An 18,067-nucleotide genomic window follows, 5' to 3' on the forward strand; every position below is an offset into this window, starting at 1 on the left:
GACAGACAGACAGACAGACAGACAGACAGACAGACAGACAGACAGACAGACAGACAGACAGACAGACAGAGAGAGAGAGAGAGAGAGAGAGAGAGAGAGAGAGTACTGCTCGTGATGCACTGAAAAACCAGAAGGTTGAACAGTGCTAAATTTTTCCTAGGATGCGCTGTAAGGCTGAATACCCACTGTAATAAAGCCACCATATTCAAAGTCTCAGGTCACACAGCTGTTGTGTCTTTTGTAGCTGAACTTGAACATCACTTAATGGCTTTACACAACTCCCATAGATCTGCAATGCAACTTTTACTGTTGRAATTTTTACATTAAGTATTTAAAGAAGTGAAAGAATGGTGTACAATAGTAAATGGAATGTATCACCTATCAGTATCTAGCCAAACAGGCTACCAAAATCACTTTACAAGACAATCTGTGCCCTTGTTTATCTATCCACACACATTCAAACAACACTCCTACATCTCTACACAGATAGTCTGAACAAATCATTCTACAGGGACTAATCAGTGCTTTAGATTGCATCCATACATCAATGAGGCACAGATTGGAGGCAATGACGGGTTCAGTGGCTTGCACAGGGGCACTTCGACATGTGACTGGTGGATTCGAACTTCCGGATCTCTTGGTTGAGAACAAAATGTCTAACCACTGAGCCACAGCTGCCCCAATAGGAAGAAGTTCTATCCTAATTTCATTCAAGGAACTCTAAATGGTAAATGAAACATCTTCAACTTAAGAAGGGAAGTCTAGCTGCTTTCTTTTTAAACTCTTAAGATTGACCATGTCCTGGATGCTATACTACTGAGGATACTTTTTTTTTTTTTACCATTTATTGGCTTACATGCAGGGCAGCACAAATTGCATGAACTAATTTGCAAGCTTTGATCTTTCTTCAGACCTCCTTTCTATTTTCTCCTCAAACCTATTCTCTGCTTTTTCCCTTAGTACCTACGGTAAATCTTTGCTGCACTCTGTACCTAAGGAAGGTCATAAGGTGATAAATCACCCACATGAAAACGAATGCAGGAAAAGCTCTGTGCTGCGTACGCTTACATTTTTACACTTCAAAGAATAGCACAGTGTCCTACATGTACAGTACAAGTCTCATATTAATATAATGACTGGGACTTTGTCAAATGTTGACCTACCCACTCTACACCATTTCAGCTCATAAATCTTTCTAATCATCACTTTGACCGGCTGAAGACACCAGCCAGAGACATCTGAACTGCTCAAAGCTTAACCTCTATTTACTGAATGAGCATTGGAAACGAACCTCAGCTGCTGTTTATTTGTTCTGCCCCTGCATTTTTCACTGTATTTGTTTTCAGGGTCTCTGAGAAGACCTAATGGAGTGAGCACATGTATTCCTCATCACTACAAGTTTACCTTTACTGCATGGAAAATAGACGGATTACACAAAACAAGACACAAAATGTCAGTCCAAGAATGATGTCTGTTGGTTGAGACAGATGTTAACTAATGTTTTTTTTTTGTTGTTTTTTCCAGTAAAATCAAWTTAAGAGACAGTAGAGAAGAAGAGTCATTCAACCTCTCCTTTCTCTGTTTGTTTTTCCTGAGACGCAAAGTTAAAGGTCACTTGCTGTTGCCAACCACTGCCAAGATGTGGGAGGTCAGACTCTTTGTCTGTGATGGAAAACTCACTGCCACATTTTTCTGCTCAACTGAAACAACAATGAATTGGTCTTTAAAATTTTAACAAATAATGCTCAGTATTGCACCATATGGCCTAATTTATATTGAAAGGGAAACAACAAAAGTGCAGTTAAAATTAAATCAAATGCTTCAAACAAATATTTCATCTGCTTCTGACCTATATCCTGAGAAAAGAAACTCTGACATCCCGCCGAGCAACGCTCAGTTAAATGTGTGAAAATAATAAAAAAATTTGTAGAATAATTTGTTTGTAATCACAATGTGGTCCAATGTGTGTGGTCTAGATGTTTGTTTGTGTGTGTCTTAAGCCAGCCACCCAGATCATAAGGTCAAATGTTGACGTAGGTGTGCAGGACAACTGCCTCAGTGAAAATGATACCATTACATGCTGTGGGCACAGAAAACAAAGCTTTTGTTATCACACCATCCAACACACTGCTGAAGACTGAAACTGACATTTGATCCCAAAGATTGTGGGATAATCTCCTCTTTTAGCCAAGGACTCAGGTCTGAGAAAGAAAATGTTTGCAACTGCTCATGCTATTAGTGATGCTTTAAATCTTGAAATACAACATCTGAGCAATAGCCAATATTACAAACACAATAAAAGCTCAATTGCCACTGATCTTTTGCACTGCGTTATCTCAAAATAAGTATTGTGTCTGAAGAATGGGGACGTGAGTGGGCGCACCTGAGGACAAAGAGACAGTGTTCAAGGTTGGGCACTCAGACCGGGGAAAGTGGGCACAGAGGCTGAGATCAGCTTGTTCCATAAATTCCCTCTCATCTGCTGTGAAGAGGCGTGAGGTCAGATAAAGAGCAGGAAGTGAGGGGCGATGGTCGACCAGTCCATCCCTGATAACACAAAACTTTCACGTGTTGAAGCACTGGACATACTAAGGAGCCAATATGGGAGAATAAAAACTCCAAATATTTGATCTTCAATGATGTGTCTGGCTTTAAAGAGGTTCCAAGCGTCAAGCAGTCCTTAAAGTGATCCATGATTAGCTGTAACTTTGATAAACATATATTTTAGCTGTAAAATAAAGACTTTTAAAATGCTGTAGGCTGTTTAGTTTTTATAATTTTTAAACTAAAAGTTAAAAAATATATTACATGGACAGGGCCATTTTATTTACATGCAAAGCATTCCGGGTAAATGATGACATGGATAGGTCATCAGTGCGAGGCTGCTAGCGAGCTATATCCACACTGAAGGTTAATCTTGGACAATATCTGATGATTGGCTCTTTTAAATGAAACCAGAGAGCGTTGACAGAGAGGAGAAGGTAGAAATGACTCAGCCTGTAACTGAAAATATAGATGGAGGACAACAGAGCTGCTTCATGGAAGAACCTCAGCTTAGCCTGTTAGCTTTAGCGTTAGCCCCGATGCTATCACCATATATATGTATTAGCTCAGCGCTACACATTCTCCTCTCATCACTGAGGTCCTCCATCCACATGACAGAGAGGGGAACGCAAAAATGACTCAGCCTGCAACTGAAAATATGGATGGAGGACCTCAGTTGAGCTTGTTTGTCACGCTGGCACCAAGCTAATACATATAAGGCAATATAGCATCGGCGCTAGCGCAAAGGCTAACAGGCTAAGCTGATGTTCTTCTTCCATGAAGCAGCTCTGTTGTCCTCTACCTTCTCCTCTCTGTCAACACTCTGGGTTTATTTAAAAGAGCCAATCATCAGATATTGTCCAAGATTAACCTTCAGGGTGGATATAGCTCGTTCACACTGAGGACCTATCCATGTCATCATTTACCCAGAATGCTTTGCGTGTAAATAAAATGGCTCCGTCCATGTTAAAATATATTTTCAAACATTTACAAAACTAAACAGCCTACAGTATTTTACAGTCTTTATTTTACAGTTAAAAATATATCTTTATCAAGTAAAGTCTAATGCTACAACTAATTGGGGATCCCTTTAAAGGTATGCATTTTATACACCACCTTTTATGGTTTTTAAGACCATCTTGAAAAACAATGGAGTTATAGCCACTTTGGATAATTCTCAAAAATAACAATGTGCACAATTGTACTTGTTATCATGAGCTCTCACAATCTGTTATCTCTCAGGAGTATGTATTAGAAATGAAGCGCAGGTACAATTGCATTAAAATTAACCTATAATCTTTAAGATTAATTGTGTTAAATCACTGTTTTGTTTTCTAAGGTCAATTAGCTTTGGTGGTCACCTTGAATTTGGTTAAGACCAAAGCAGGTGTAGATGTACATCCAATGATTATTTTCTGGGAGTTTCATTCAAATCTGTTTGGCAGTTGATGAGATATTCTGTAAACAGGCAGACGGGACTGGTTTCAACAGTGAATGCCAAATGTTTGAACAAAGACCTTGCAAAGCCTGTTAGACTTTTAGATACTACAACACCAAATTTTAGCTAAATATTTTAATAACTGATCGAGTTATAGCTGTTTATGTGTTTGTCTTGAATTAGGTTGACTCCAAATGTTAGTAGATGCACAGCAAATGACTGATTTCTGAAAGTTTGATTAAAAGCAGTGGTTCTTCAAATACAGTGGTTACAGACAGACAAACAAACAATATGCACACACACAAACACACACACACACACACACACACATACACACACACACACACACACACACACACACAGAGGCAATGACATTACTGACCAATTTTCATGGCCGTCAATAAGGAAAAACAAAAAATAATTTAAAAAAGCAAGTGTTACACAAATTTGGTTTCAAATGTCCACACGTAAACAAACAGTTTAAAACAGTAACTCAAAGTCAGGGAGAGTTGGACTAATAAAGAAGAGGAGGGGGGGTCTAATCAACACGAGGGCTGCCTCGTCCATAAATCAGGGTTTTATGGTGTCTGCTGTGTTCCTAACCTCCTGGCCTTCTTTCTGCGGTCAGCTCTGCTCCAACAGTCCAAAGACCCCAAATGACCTGCTCCCCGAAGGCAGCAGAACCTTCTCACAGTCTGGGAGAAGCATGACCTGTCCTTCATCAAATATGTCATTCACTGTGATCTATTGCCCAACAGCCTTTAACCCGTAACCCTAAATATACTGTTTTTATTGCAGACATTTAACACAAAACTCTAATTAACAAACCATTTTCTTGGATGGCAGCTACCTTATTCTTTTGAATTTAGATGGCAAATATACCTACAGTATTTGTGACTGCTTCACAGTTACCTGAGGGCAACTAAACTTTTATTACTCTACTATAATGTGAGGAGACCATAAACCTTATCTTTTAAACACCCCCCCCCCCCCACCCCCCGTAAAAAAAGGACTTCCTTTCTATTTTTGTTGTATACCATTAAAGGCATTTGTCTCCAGGGAGGGATGATAACAGAGAGGGGTATACTATTACAGAATTCACAACTGAGGTACTCATTCATGTTCCCCACTGATCTAAAGCACAGGAAACCAGTTGCAGTGGAACTCACCCAGCAACATAACCTCAATGTTAAAGTGTATATCCACTCCAAACTGGTGGCCCGGAAATGTGATGTGGCTACATTTATGTCACCCACTGCTTTGTAGATGACCTCTTTGAAGCAGAAAACATAGAATTGTAGTTGTTGAATTGTGACGTAGAAGAATAAAAGTAAACATGAGAACAGTCAGTAAAACCAGTAACTTCCCTTTCAGTCAAAGCAGTTATAATTGCAAACTGATGCTCAAGTTTTAATAAAAAGCATCCTATCGAATGATAAAGATCAAAATTGTTTTTCTATTTTAATGTTTATGTCTTTAAAAAGGCAAACAAAACTTTACATAATTGCCCAGTTTAATAACAGCTGTTTTTGCCACTTGAGCAATTTTTWGATTTGTTTTTTCGACACCAAGGAGACAGTTTAGCACTAATACCTTTGATTAGCCATTGSACCGCGTTGCCTGATGATGCAGCAAAAGTTTAGCTGTTTATTAAATGTAAAACAATTTTTATTTAGGCCTCTCTCCATAAAAAGCTTTTCTCCATTCAAACTGCAACTTTATTGGCTTTGAAAAAATGGTAATAGTAAAAGATTTGTGTTTTTAATAATAAGTATTAAAACAATTATTCACCACGGAGTTTTCCTCACCGAAATGTTGCCAATCTTCTTATATGAAAGATGGCGATGATCTGGAGCAAGATGAAAGGAAAACACCTCTTTGTCATCTTTCTCTTTTCTTTCTTCACTATTTTTCAACGCTTGAAGAAGATCCTCAACATATTGCTCCCTTGTGACCCCCAAATCACTGGCTTCCCTTGTCACCTCATCCTCTGAAACTGACAAAAAAAACATGCACTGATCAAACAAATACTTTTTTAAAGGAATTTTAAAGTTTTTTTTAAGTTACACGGAACAGAACAGTACATATTTGAGACAATATAAACATTCATTATGTAGTAACCCATGATGAGTGGACGTGAAAGCAGAGGGTTTGAAAGGAAGCGTGCAGAGAAACCAGGGGGAATGTCATCAGCTGTTGCACAGCTGCTCATAGCAGCTTGAAGGTCCCAATTAACGAACACATCAAACACAGAAACCCTGACGACCCAGAAGCCCACACATAACTGTCACAACTCTATTTCTGCCTGTCAGCTCTGCAGATGGACAGCTAAAAAAAAGGAACATTTAAGTTCCAGGTGTCCCTAGAGAATACATAGTCCTGTACATATGTAACCACACAGACAACAAGACATTCAGTACTGACTTGTATGTACAAAGACAAGCCTTGTAGAGTTTAATCTACTTCATCCACCTGTAAGCTGCAGCACAGGAGTGAAGAAGAATGATGACACAAGGTCACCGCTGTGCCCCTATTTAAAGGGCCAGAACAGTTAGACCTCTATGAGCTGGGGTCAGCCAGGTGTCTGCGTGCTCTGGACCTCCTGATGAATAGTACACCTGGTGGCAAAGCAGTCCAGTCAGCAGTTAAATCAAATATCTCTCTTTATTACACTTAAGCTTGACGTTTGGTCAACTGGCATGTTCTTAGAGCACGGGTAGGAAACTGCTTTTCCCCAAAGGGCCACAAATGGAACCGGGACTTGTTGCCAGACCAACGACTAAACTCAGTTCCGTCAAGCAGAGCTTTTATTAGTAGCTATAAATATAATTTCCATTAGCTGCTAAAAAGACACTACAAATGGACTACAAAAATCTGAACCAGTGATAAATAATTGAAACTTTATTTCTTTAAAACAGCTATAAAAACAGCTGTAAAAATTTGCATGCTTTGCTCTATTTCAAACACTAATATAAACTTTTTAGTATTTCTTTGTTTCTGTTAAAAGAATTATTGTTGGGTTTTAACATGTGCATTGAAGTCATGTGTTCAGTCTAATGCTGATTTAAGTTGCCATTCTTAGCAACAACAGTTTGTTTTTCACAGACTGAGCTAACTGCTTTGCCACAGTCTCCAGTAAATAAACACTAAGAAATTTATCTCTTGTTAAAGACTCTACACGCTCTATCCGCTTTTGTATCTTCACTGTGTACTGTCATGACAGTAACTCCTAAATCTCTTACAATCTTTGCCAAGACACTCAGCTGCTAGGGCACACGCAAGAGGCCGAGAACGTCAACACCCACCTGCCTTCAAACTAAAAGCGGGGATTTTTTTTTGTATTTGCATGCAAATGGTGACCGCTACAGGGTTAGAAATGGATCATGAGCCATAACATGTCYATGTGTCTTATAGTGTCTTGTGATTAATTTCAATAAAAAATCTTCACCTTCACCAATCCATGCAGAGCTGCCATCGGTGAGAGCTATTGTAAACCCAGCACCCAGGTCCACAGCCCAGTCCACTCGCAGGAAGTRGGGCGTGTCCAGATGAGTGCTAAGAGAAATCTGGCGAATTGTCCCACTCATGCTTGCCTTTAATGCCTGTAAAAAAAAAATTTAAAAAATCCAACACAGCATTTCAGAAACTCTACACAAAATGTCATTAAAATAAATGTTTCCAGCAACAAAGCCTCCCTTTATTGTGTTCAGCTTAATTTTCTGCCCTATTGTTACTTGCAGCATTTCTTTGAAAACACCCCTCCAATCATTTCAGTTTGATGTTGTAAAGATGTGGAATCCTTCAGTTGCATCAATGCACTTCATTGTTCCACTTCTCGGATTTACCTAATAAAGGTTCCAGTAGGTTTCTTCAGTCAGGGGGTCTCTGTTAGTCAGTAGGACCACACGGAGATTTACAAGTTTTGGCAGGTTTTTGTGTGGAASTGTGGGCTGCCTACCACCAGCAAGGTAATTACATGCTGTTAAAGATAAATACAGGAATATCTCAAAAAAAGTCCAAGTAGTTGTTTGATTTTGTTAAATGTGTTTGTTCATCTAAATATGTGCAATAAATTTATTTCTCGAGGGGTCTCTAATGTTGTAGCCTCAAACATATCTAATATAGCAAAATTGTAAAATATAAATATAACATTGTTTCTCATTTTCTGCTTTTGGTAAAATAGAGCTTTAGAAATAAGCATGTCAAAACACAGGTTTTGTGTTTAAAAAAATGTTTCCTGTTGTCTTTTCTTCTACTTGCCATAGTWAGCAATATTTTATGGATCTAAACTGGGTTTTCACATCAACTTAGGGTAGGGGCAATATTGGCAAAAAAAATTAATCACGATTAATTGTGGTATTTAGCCGATAACGATTAATTTGACGATTAAGACCCTGGAGTCCCTGGACACCCTTATGTCCTAGTCACATGACCAATTTAGTAAGAAAGATTTGCTCTTCATAAAAATCTGTTCCAAATTTTGTTAAAATTACAGACTTCAGGCTATAAATCAAATTTTAAACTGTGTTGATAGATAAATAAATTACAGAATTTTTTTAATATTCGTCATATTTGAAGCAGAGAGGAGCACTGAGCAGACTGACTGGCGAAATATCCTGTCAGTCTGCCTGGTGGCATTAATCGTATTAATCGTCAAGTGCCAAAAAATAATCGATTAATGTTTTTCTGATAATTAATTGCACACGATATGATTATGCCCAACCCTACATCAACTATATATATATWTTTTTTAATTTTAGCTGGGATGACTGCTCAATTTATCTTTATTTTTCGAGTATCACGATACAAAACGGTCATCTACGAGAGGAAAAAAAGCACGAGTTCATCCAGTCTAATAAAAAAAATCTCTAATGTCCCTCTAAACCTTTCTATTTTAGTGACGGCCGTGTCTATTTTCTTCACCCACAATATTGTTTTGAATATAAATTGACGTATTAAATAGTTTGGGAAATTAACTAATTAAATGGTTCATTCATAGACTTCATGCTGCAACACTGACCTATTATTTGCCGATGCCACACTGATAAACAGTCGAAACCACATTTGCCCTTTGACTAACGACTTTGTGCCTGACTCACAGCTGCAGTTAAAGTGAAGTCTACAGCTAGAAACAGCTGCTGCTCGGCAGATTAGAAGTAAAAGACATTGATCAAAGCATTACAATATAATTCATGTCACTGTTCCTAAAAACCCTATTAGGTACACATTGGTCCTCTTCGCAGATGGCTTAAGAAACTTTTACTTGAATGCAGACGGCCGGTCCAGAACGTGATTACTGATTCTACAACAAGTGAGAGGTGACTTGGACAATTTCTCTGCTTAAACACAGAGCAAATTTTGCAGAGATAGCAGGAGAGGGACAACTAAATTAGTAGTCAGCCGAGCCGAACACGGGGGGAAAAATGAAAATGACCCCCTATAGACCAAGTTATAGCATAAAGCAGTGACAGCATGTTATTCCTTTGTACCTTTTATTTGTATAAAGTCATTGTAGCATGAGACAGAGAGGTCAAAGTTATTCAAAATGAGACATGCTGAAGACATRAGCACCTTCTCCACATACATCAAATGTCTATGTAGACATTAACGTTCAGCAGATTAAAGTTGACCCTTTGTGCTATGAGAGGGGGTGTGGCTGAAGGCATCAACTTTAACCTCGTAAAGTGAACCCAGCTAGTCATTAGTTACTGTAACATCTGGTGAGAAGGTACAATGGCCCTGTGGTAATGACAATTAAATAAACAGCACTGTCTGTCAAGAACGGAGAGCAGTGCAAAGCCATCAAAGCCAATTCTGAAATCTCACAGTCGGCATTTCTTCAGACAGAAAGACACACTGGTAATCTTAACCAGTAGCTTTTATCTTTTTTTCCTACCTCATTTCTTTGTGCTAACACAGCTTATTCCATTGTCATTTGGTTAAAAATGTTGACTCTGAAATGTACTTACATGGTAATATAAGTATGCCTGTACCATTTTAAACTGCACCAATACCTGCCTTTGTTGAAAGACTTTAGCATAAGAGATTTTATTTATTTATTTTATCACAGATTTTCCTTGTTAAGTAAAGTTAGATAAAGACAAAAATAGCATGCTTCTTAATTGTAAAAACAAAGAGTTCATAGAAAGTTTTCAAATTTAAGACATATGACTTAATGGAACCAATTAGCTCAGTCCTGTCACTTTGCTTTCACTGATACAACTGTTGCCAGATTAAAAGGAGGCTTTGCTAGGAAGTCCACTGTCATTACCTCAAGTCTGCCATTAAAAGCAGAGCTGTCATTCACAGCAGCAGTCAAATATATCTTTTATTTCCTATTTACAGAGATGTGCTGTTTTACTTGGTATAATTAAACTATATATAAACTGCAGTAAGTCAGGGTTACAAACTTTGTCATGGAGAGCTAACAGGACAGGTTCACATCAGGTCATGCCAGGACCAGACTTGGAACATTTACCATAATTTGGTAAAGTAATCCTGAACATATTTTGAAACAATAGGTAAACTCTACTGCTACAAAAAAAAATGCTTCTTGATCACTTGGTTGGGTCATCCCTATGCACAAGAGTCTTATTCAGGATAGTTTCCACTTAAATGTAAATAAAGCATTGTAGCATATATTATTTTCTAACAACACAATAAAAAACCTCACTTGAACGATATTTATGAAAACTTAAGAAACTGCACAGCTTTTACTGTCTTTTGAATAAATGTTTCACTGAGTATGTATTCCAGAATATTTTACCATCCAAACCTTAAATGTTGTTCAATTCAATTCAGTTCAAATATACCTCGATGATCCCAAAGGGAGGGTTAAATTCTTCACTGGGTATTATTTTGATAAAAGTGTGTAGATAGGGGACTAAAATTACATCATCAAGACTGTGAAAACTGTTTAAATCCATACAGAGAGAGAGAAATAAGTGTTTATATTTAATGCGGTRTGCTGCTTCATACATTTTCCTTCAGCGCAAAAGACTTTTTTGTATCAGAGGATAAAAAGGTCAAGTTGGATTAAAGTACATTTTTCATTTGTCTCTCATTCAATTTAAACAATCTGAAATGAAGACAGTAATTATATTGTTTGTTCTGATAACACGTTTAACCTATTGGATGTGAAATGAGGGAAATTAATGGCATAAGTGCTACCTCAAGCACACTGGCCTTCCAGCCATTACATGGAGGCCCTCATTGGGCATCTGAGCAGTTCAGACTAGTCAAAACATGCAGGAGCGACATTTAGGAGTGTCCTGGAGCATGGGGTATTGGAATATTAGCAATAGATCCTTTGAGCTCTGTGGGAGGTAAGTCTCTGTGGATTCCTTCCCACAGATTCCATCAAGTCCCATCAGATTGGTATCTGGAAAGTTGGGAGGCTGAGTGAACACCTAAGACACTTGTTGGARCTCTTCCTCAAGAATGATGCACATTGTATCCTGAAAGGGTAAAATCTGCATTATAATGGTTAATAATGCATTTTCTGGATCACATTCAACAAACAATCAAATTATTCTAATAAATATTCTGTTCCTAAAATGATTGTTCTTTTAAACTAAAAAAGGACTATGCATGCTACAGTATTCCCTGAGTATTCCCTGATTTGAATGCATTACTGATGCCTATAATGGTCAGTACACTTTAAACTATAAAAGTGAATCATATTATGAAGAATGTGAGTATGTTTACACTTGTGTTATAGCAGCATAATATCTAAAAATTTATTTATGTGCGGTTTTCAGTCTGATAGACTTCCACTCACATGAAGGCCTCGCTAGGAGTGCCTGAGAAGCAAGGGTCGAGAGGGATTTACAAAACATAGTTTAAATGCAATCAAGATGCTGTGTGGCTGATTGGAGGGAGGAGACTTCATTGTGAAAACTTTAAGAGGAAAGTGGACCACAAAAATGCATGTTTACGTCACTATGAGACAATAAGACAGACGAGCATTTTTAGCTTTATTGGTTCACTATTGTGAATGACAAGTTATTATGTTATTTAATAATACATAATATGTATTTGATTCCCACTGGTTAAGTAGTACAACACATTCATTTGCATGTTTGGGCTAGTGAACCACAGTAAATATACAACTAATTGTAACCTTCAGKGTACAATTATGGCTTTTCTTTCAAATAGTTGAACAAAAGTGTCAGTTGGCAAAAAGTGTTCCTAATAATTGTGTTTGTTCACTTACKACAAAGTATGTAAAGCTAATGTAATAAAAAAAAAAGTCCAACTAGGGCAGAGAAAGAGCAAAATGGTACAGGAAAATGATACAGTTCGAGAAAATTGAATAAATGCTCAAACGCCTTGCCGTACYACACCGAGCGCCAAGTATGCTATTACTAAGACACATTTTTCTGTGGTTTATTCTTGTTTAACAACATTTGTGGTATTTATTTGTATAKACAATGCAGCTAATGAACATATTTTCATCGAAAAACTTACGTCGTTCTATGAGATGTCCAAATGAGGCAAACTGTCTTTTAATGTAACTCAAGTGTTTGTAGCTTTCACTCTGTTGACAGCTCGTGRGTCCTGCTATCAGCCAATCAGCAACATTTTACGACGCAATGCGTCAGGACGTAACGCAAGCTTTCATTGGGGGACGTTACGTAAATTCCAGAAGGCAGGAAGTGTGATGTGGCTTTGATTCCTATCAAAAAATGGTAAGTTTGTTTTAATAAAATGTGTCACGTCTATTCTTTGCATCATAATCACAMATTTCCACACGCACCCTTTGTCTCTAGTAAACTGTGACGACAACCAACGCTGGTGTTTGGTTAGACGTGGTCGTAATGCTAAAACACTGAGCTAACTTCACGCAGAGCGATAGCATAAATCGCTTTCTCTTGAATTTATTTTGTTTTCACTATCAGTAAAGGTACCTATATCATCGCATACGGTTATTTTGTTGTATTTTAGCATAAGTTGTATGGTAACAAGGACTTACAAGTAAAACGAAATAATGGTAAACGAATCTATTTAAATGAGGCGTGCCACGTCGCTGGACCAAAGTATGAATTGGAGAAGTATGATTTGGTTCACTGTTTGTGCTTGCRAGCATAATGAAGATATTTTCTTTTATAACGTATGCAGCATGTAAAAATAAAGCTAGAAACGAATTATTACAGTTCTTACTCTATGATTTTTAATTGTCACATATGGTACTACGTATCTAACTTTATAAAGTTAGATATGGAAGTAATGTTRCATCTATTTCCTGCTATGTTTTCCTCTGCAAACAGTACCCTCAGGGTAGGCTAGATTAGTTGAATATCATCTCACATGTGTAACTAATGGCACAACTTTCTGTGACCCATCATATCAAAATGAGGATTACCGGTAAGTCAAATTTGGTCAAAATAACCTAATCACATTTTCAGATTCCTGGCTTTAAAAGCTACTTTTTGATACCTCGATCGTCCTGATAGCATAAGCATATCCAGAGATAATTTGTCTTGTTGGTTATAATAATACACTAACATTGRGTCTGGTTATTTTTGTGAGGAATTTTTCATTTCCTTATGAAGAAAAATCTCAAATAGTATTTAAATATTGAGATTTCCAAGCTGGAAAGAAAGAAAGATTTTGCTAGCTCACGGGGAAAATCTCAAATTTGAAGGTGTTTTTCCCTCAAAATCAGGTTTGTTGTTGCCACTGCTCAAAAAGTGCTTCAAAAAATTTTGTGATTAAATTTTATACAGTCAATTCAAATAAAACATTGATAAGGCATTTATTTGTTATATTTTGACAAAATACAACTTTTGGAAGTGTTTTTATCAAAACACTATATTCGCCTATTATCGATATACCACTTTTAGACTTAATCCTCATTTCGATGTGATGCRTCACAATTATGTGAACTTATAACCTTGTTTAGCAGATATTTTTTTAACCCATGTCAGTTTATCCTTTAATGATTGCGATGGGGTTATTATAATAAAAGAGTCTGGCATTAGAGACTGACAACTTGGAAAGCAATAATAGCAGAAAAAAAGATAATTGTTGCAATGAATAATGCAGTTATTAAACATGAACTTTATTTTTCAGGTGCATGTAGTTTGTGTCAAAAATATTTCATGTTTGTTTGTAAGTTTTTCTGCCAAACTGTCAAACTGCTTCAGGAAACAAACATGTCTGTAGACATTTACTATTTTTAGATTTTGTGGAACAGTGCTGATGAGCAGAACTGAACTTTTGATTATTTTTAACCACGTTTGTGTTTCTCTTTCATCTTATAGTCGGCCATTTTCAACTTCCAGTCACTGCTAACCGTGATCCTTCTCCTGATCTGTACTTGTGCCTACATCAGAGCGCTGGCTCCCAGCCTGCTGGACAAGAATAAAACCGGGTATGATCAGACACTGATTGAGAGAATAAACATTGAAGAAGCTGTCAAGTTGCCCTCTGAGTGGCAAAATAATTGTTTATAAGAAATAACATAAAAGAGAGAGTACACAATAACATATCAAACTTACAAACCAGGTCAATAGATGATAAACTTGGCATTAGCAAAATTTTTATTTCTTTATTCAATTGGTTGTAAAATACATAGGGGTGTAAGAAAATATAGATACACTGAAATATCGCGATATTTCATTTCCCGATACTGTATCGATATTCTAAAGCCCTGCATCGATTTTTTTATTAAGGTTTAAAATGTCAACTTTCCTGCCAGCCGTTCATTTTATGTTGTAGTTCAGCCTCTGACCACTAGTTGGTAACAGTGAGCCAGCCATTTGGCTCCTCTACCTATTGAGGTAGAGGCTATTGTTAAGTGTTGGGTGACCATATTGTAAATTAATATTAAAAACTAAAAGCTGCAAAATATATATTTTCAAACTATTTATTGGCAAATTTAATCTAATAATTGAAAACATGGATGAAAAAAGAAATATGAAACAAATAAAATCAAAATACATACAAAGCAGAACACAGCTAAATGTATCAAAAGTAGGTCTATGTAATATTAGAATTTTCTGAGACAATGAATTTTGGTTTTTCTTTTTTTTTTTTCCCGGTAAGAGGTTTTTATTTAATAGAATTTTTGGACAAAAAATCGCAATACATCGCAAAATATCGCCTTGCTTACAGTATCACAATATATCAGGATATATCGTATCGTGACCCCTCTGTCATGATATGTATCGTATCGCCAAATTCTTGCCAGTACACAGGCCTAAAAATACATATGCTGAGCTGAGTAGTCTATTAAAAACAAGCACAAAATTATGTAGTATATCTTATGCTACACTTAAGTATTACGTTTTTGCTATTTTATATTGTAGTTGAATTTAAAAACACAATCTACCAGTCATAACAAAGAAAACTGCCAAGTGAAATAAAATACTGTTTGTTTATTTAGTTAGTTTTAGTTTCAGAGATTCAGGCGGTTCTCCGTATCTAGACAGGCAGCGTAGWGACACCCTGGCTTATTGTGCATCGTCACTTAGGATCAGTGGTGTTCTTTTCTTAACAAATTAGCAAATGTCGCATGTAGTGTCTCAATCTTGCTAAAAACATCTGGTAGCATTAAGAGAAGCAAAAATATATAGATGGACAGAAAAGAGACTTTTTTATCTTTTAATAATACTCTTAAAATAATGGCTGTTTTTTTGAATAAAAAATATCTTGGTTTTTATCTTTCTGTATCTGTTTTATTTTGTAGGATCCTAGGAATTTTCTGGAAATGTGCCAGAATAGGTAAGCCTAAGCCTATTTTTTTCTCATTTTACATCAAATATTTTCCTTTGTTAGTCATATGTTGTAAAATACCAGTTCAGGCATGAATTTGGCATTGATCCTTTTTTTAGGTGAGCGGAAGAGTCCCTGGGTGGCTTGCTGCTGCATCATCATGGCTTTCAGTATACTGTTTCTACAATAGTATCCAAAGAAGAGCACGAGCGGGAACATTGCAGAAATGAACAGGAAATGAGGCATGGACTGTATGATCCTAGAGGCACAATAAGACCTCCATCTGGCTGTGGTATAACTGAAACGTGTTTTCACAAATCACTGCAACGGCCAGATGAGATGTGTCAGAGAGGACAGGGGTGAACGGACTGTCCCAGTGTGTCTAGACCCCTTCACGGTCCTCCTGGTCTTTGTCTGTGTTTGTCTATACCATTTGTTTACTCCTGATCCATGTGGGTGGAGAGGGGGGCAATCCTCATCTGTTGTCTTCTATTTGTGGGATCAGTTGATATAGTTTCCCTRATTTTATTTTTAATTTGTCACAAAGAGGGCCCTGGTAAAGGTCCAAAATTTCAAGGAATTTTCTGGAAAACTTATAATTGGTTCCCTTTTTTTGTATCATCACATAAAGCAAAGACATTGATCATATTTGACAGCATCCACAATGTATTTGTAGCTCCTCAAGTGTCCAGTTATCCTTTAGTACTCACTTTAAAGAGCAACTGTGACTTTTAAAGTCAAACAGTTTGCGGCTATTTATTATTCTACTTTATGGATTTTTTTATTAAATATTTTGTCATCAGCGTTTTCTGCAGACATCCAGTTATATCTGTTGTTGATGCTACATAGTAAAGTGTCAATATCGATGACTAAAGATGCAAGCTATGTGTTGGTAATAAATCTTTTGTTGATCTTTTCTGTGAATTTGATTTTGCTAACTATTCATGTGGATTTTCTTGGCATATTTGTAGTTTTAGTTTTACGTGGAACAGTGGAAGTGAGGTTTTTACAGAGGGATTATGAACAGCTGATATCTTACCTGTTGTAAATAGCTCTTTGGTCAATCTCAGTTTGGGGAAATGGTTTCAGTTTGTCAGGATTCACATTCTCTATTAAAATGGCTGCAATCTCATCATAGTGGTTCATACAAACACTTCTACTATAAATTAGTCTCACACTAAGTTTGTAATCCATAGTCATTCTGGCAGATATATTGTGATTTTTCTGACAAGAAGTGCCCCTGACATTACCAGAAGGGCTACAAATAGCTTCTCCTGCTTGCAAATAACCTTTTAAATTCTGTATCATAAACTATAATGTGATTTAAATGATGATGTACAGGACTTGTTTTAGGATGATAGACTGAGTTTGATTTTAGTCAAGATTGGGCTAGATTGGGCAAGATTGCAAGATTGGGCTAATTAAAATCTTCCCAAAAAACTTCAAATTCTAATTTAAGATCTCGCTTTAAGTAATGTCCTTGACAGATCAGGTTATGAAATTACCCTCTCTATAACCATACAGTTGGTGTTAATTTTTACATTATTCTCTGTAAGAGGTTGTCCAGTTTATAATGGAAATACTTGCATTCTGATAAATTCAAGATACCATGGCCTTGTGCGGGATGTTTTGGCCTTTTTAAATATGAGTAATTGCTCATCTACCTAATTTTAAAGCCACGTTATTTCAAATATTGCCTGCAATAATCACAAATTTAAGTATTCATTGATGTAGTTTAAAATCCTATATTTATTACGAGCTATAAGGTTTCTCGACAAATGCCAGGATGCGTTTTTTTTAAAGAAATGATAACTGAGAGGATAGTCAATCCCACACACATTGTCAGTCTTTTTTACTAAGTGTGTGGGATTCAACTAAAGAGTGACACTTGTAGGCAAACTCACTCCTGATAAGCGGCTCTCTGACAAGTGTCCCAAATCCTACCAGCGTCTCATACAGTCCCTTGTTAGGGAACATAGATTTCCTTGCCTGTGTATGTGTGCGTTTATTATCATTTTGGTCAACCTCGTTTGAGATAAAGCTGTAAGTGCAGCCTGCTGGGAAACTTGTGATTGCCAGCCAGTGACGCAGACAGGAGTCACAGAGGAGCAGGAAGCTCTCAGACATCTTCTATCAGAAGGAGCAGAGATAGTGRTGACTGACTTGTAAGAACACTGGTTGGTGAACTGACCCAGTGCTTTACAAGACGTTGACAAGAAAAAAATATCAGCTGATGGTGATAGCTGTTGTCTGTCCCATTAAATGATGTAGTAATAATAATAAAAATGCAGTCACGGTTGACAAGACTGTGAAGAGGGTTATTCTAGGACAATATCACACTAATTCAGTGTTTATTTTTCCGTTCAA

The 18,067-nt window shown here is 36.9% G+C and overlaps 2 protein-coding genes across 3 annotated transcripts in view; one reads left to right on the top strand and one right to left on the bottom strand.

Moving 5' to 3' along the window:
- The window catches only part of LOC106517511 (DNA repair protein XRCC4), a gene marked incomplete at its 3' end in the record, with an annotated part of 19,183 nt that extends 6,646 nt beyond the window's left edge, over positions 1-12,537 (bottom strand). For both annotated transcript variants that reach the window (XM_014008393.1, XM_014008392.1), the window contains 3 exon segments: positions 5,791-5,978; positions 7,431-7,584; positions 12,452-12,537. In XM_014008393.1, the coding sequence (XP_013863847.1) occupies positions 5,791-5,978; positions 7,431-7,569 (327 nt within the window). In that variant the 5' untranslated portion in view covers positions 7,570-7,584; positions 12,452-12,537.
- Positions 12,538-12,575: 38 nt separating this feature from the next.
- On the top strand, positions 12,576-16,624 carry tmem167a (transmembrane protein 167A). Its single transcript, XM_014008394.1, has 4 exons — positions 12,576-12,672; positions 14,248-14,357; positions 15,675-15,709; positions 15,820-16,624. Exons 1-4 carry the CDS (start codon positions 12,670-12,672, stop codon positions 15,888-15,890), a joined length of 219 nt encoding a protein of 72 aa, XP_013863848.1. The 5' UTR covers positions 12,576-12,669; the 3' UTR covers positions 15,891-16,624.
- Positions 16,625-18,067: the final 1,443 nt, after the last annotated feature.

This window comes from Austrofundulus limnaeus, unplaced genomic scaffold (assembly GCF_001266775.1).
Source record: "Austrofundulus limnaeus strain Quisiro unplaced genomic scaffold, Austrofundulus_limnaeus-1.0 Scaffold49, whole genome shotgun sequence".
Classification (NCBI taxonomy): domain Eukaryota; kingdom Metazoa; phylum Chordata; class Actinopteri; order Cyprinodontiformes; family Rivulidae; genus Austrofundulus; species Austrofundulus limnaeus.

Excerpts from the sequence above, each read along its gene's own strand:
- tmem167a (XM_014008394.1), top strand. Across the intron at positions 14,358-15,674 it reads CTGGACAAGAATAAAACCGG|GATCCTAGGAATTTTCTGGA; the intron begins GTATGATCAGAC and ends TTTATTTTGTAG. Across the intron at positions 15,710-15,819 it reads CTGGAAATGTGCCAGAATAG|GTGAGCGGAAGAGTCCCTGG; the intron begins GTAAGCCTAAGC and ends TCCTTTTTTTAG.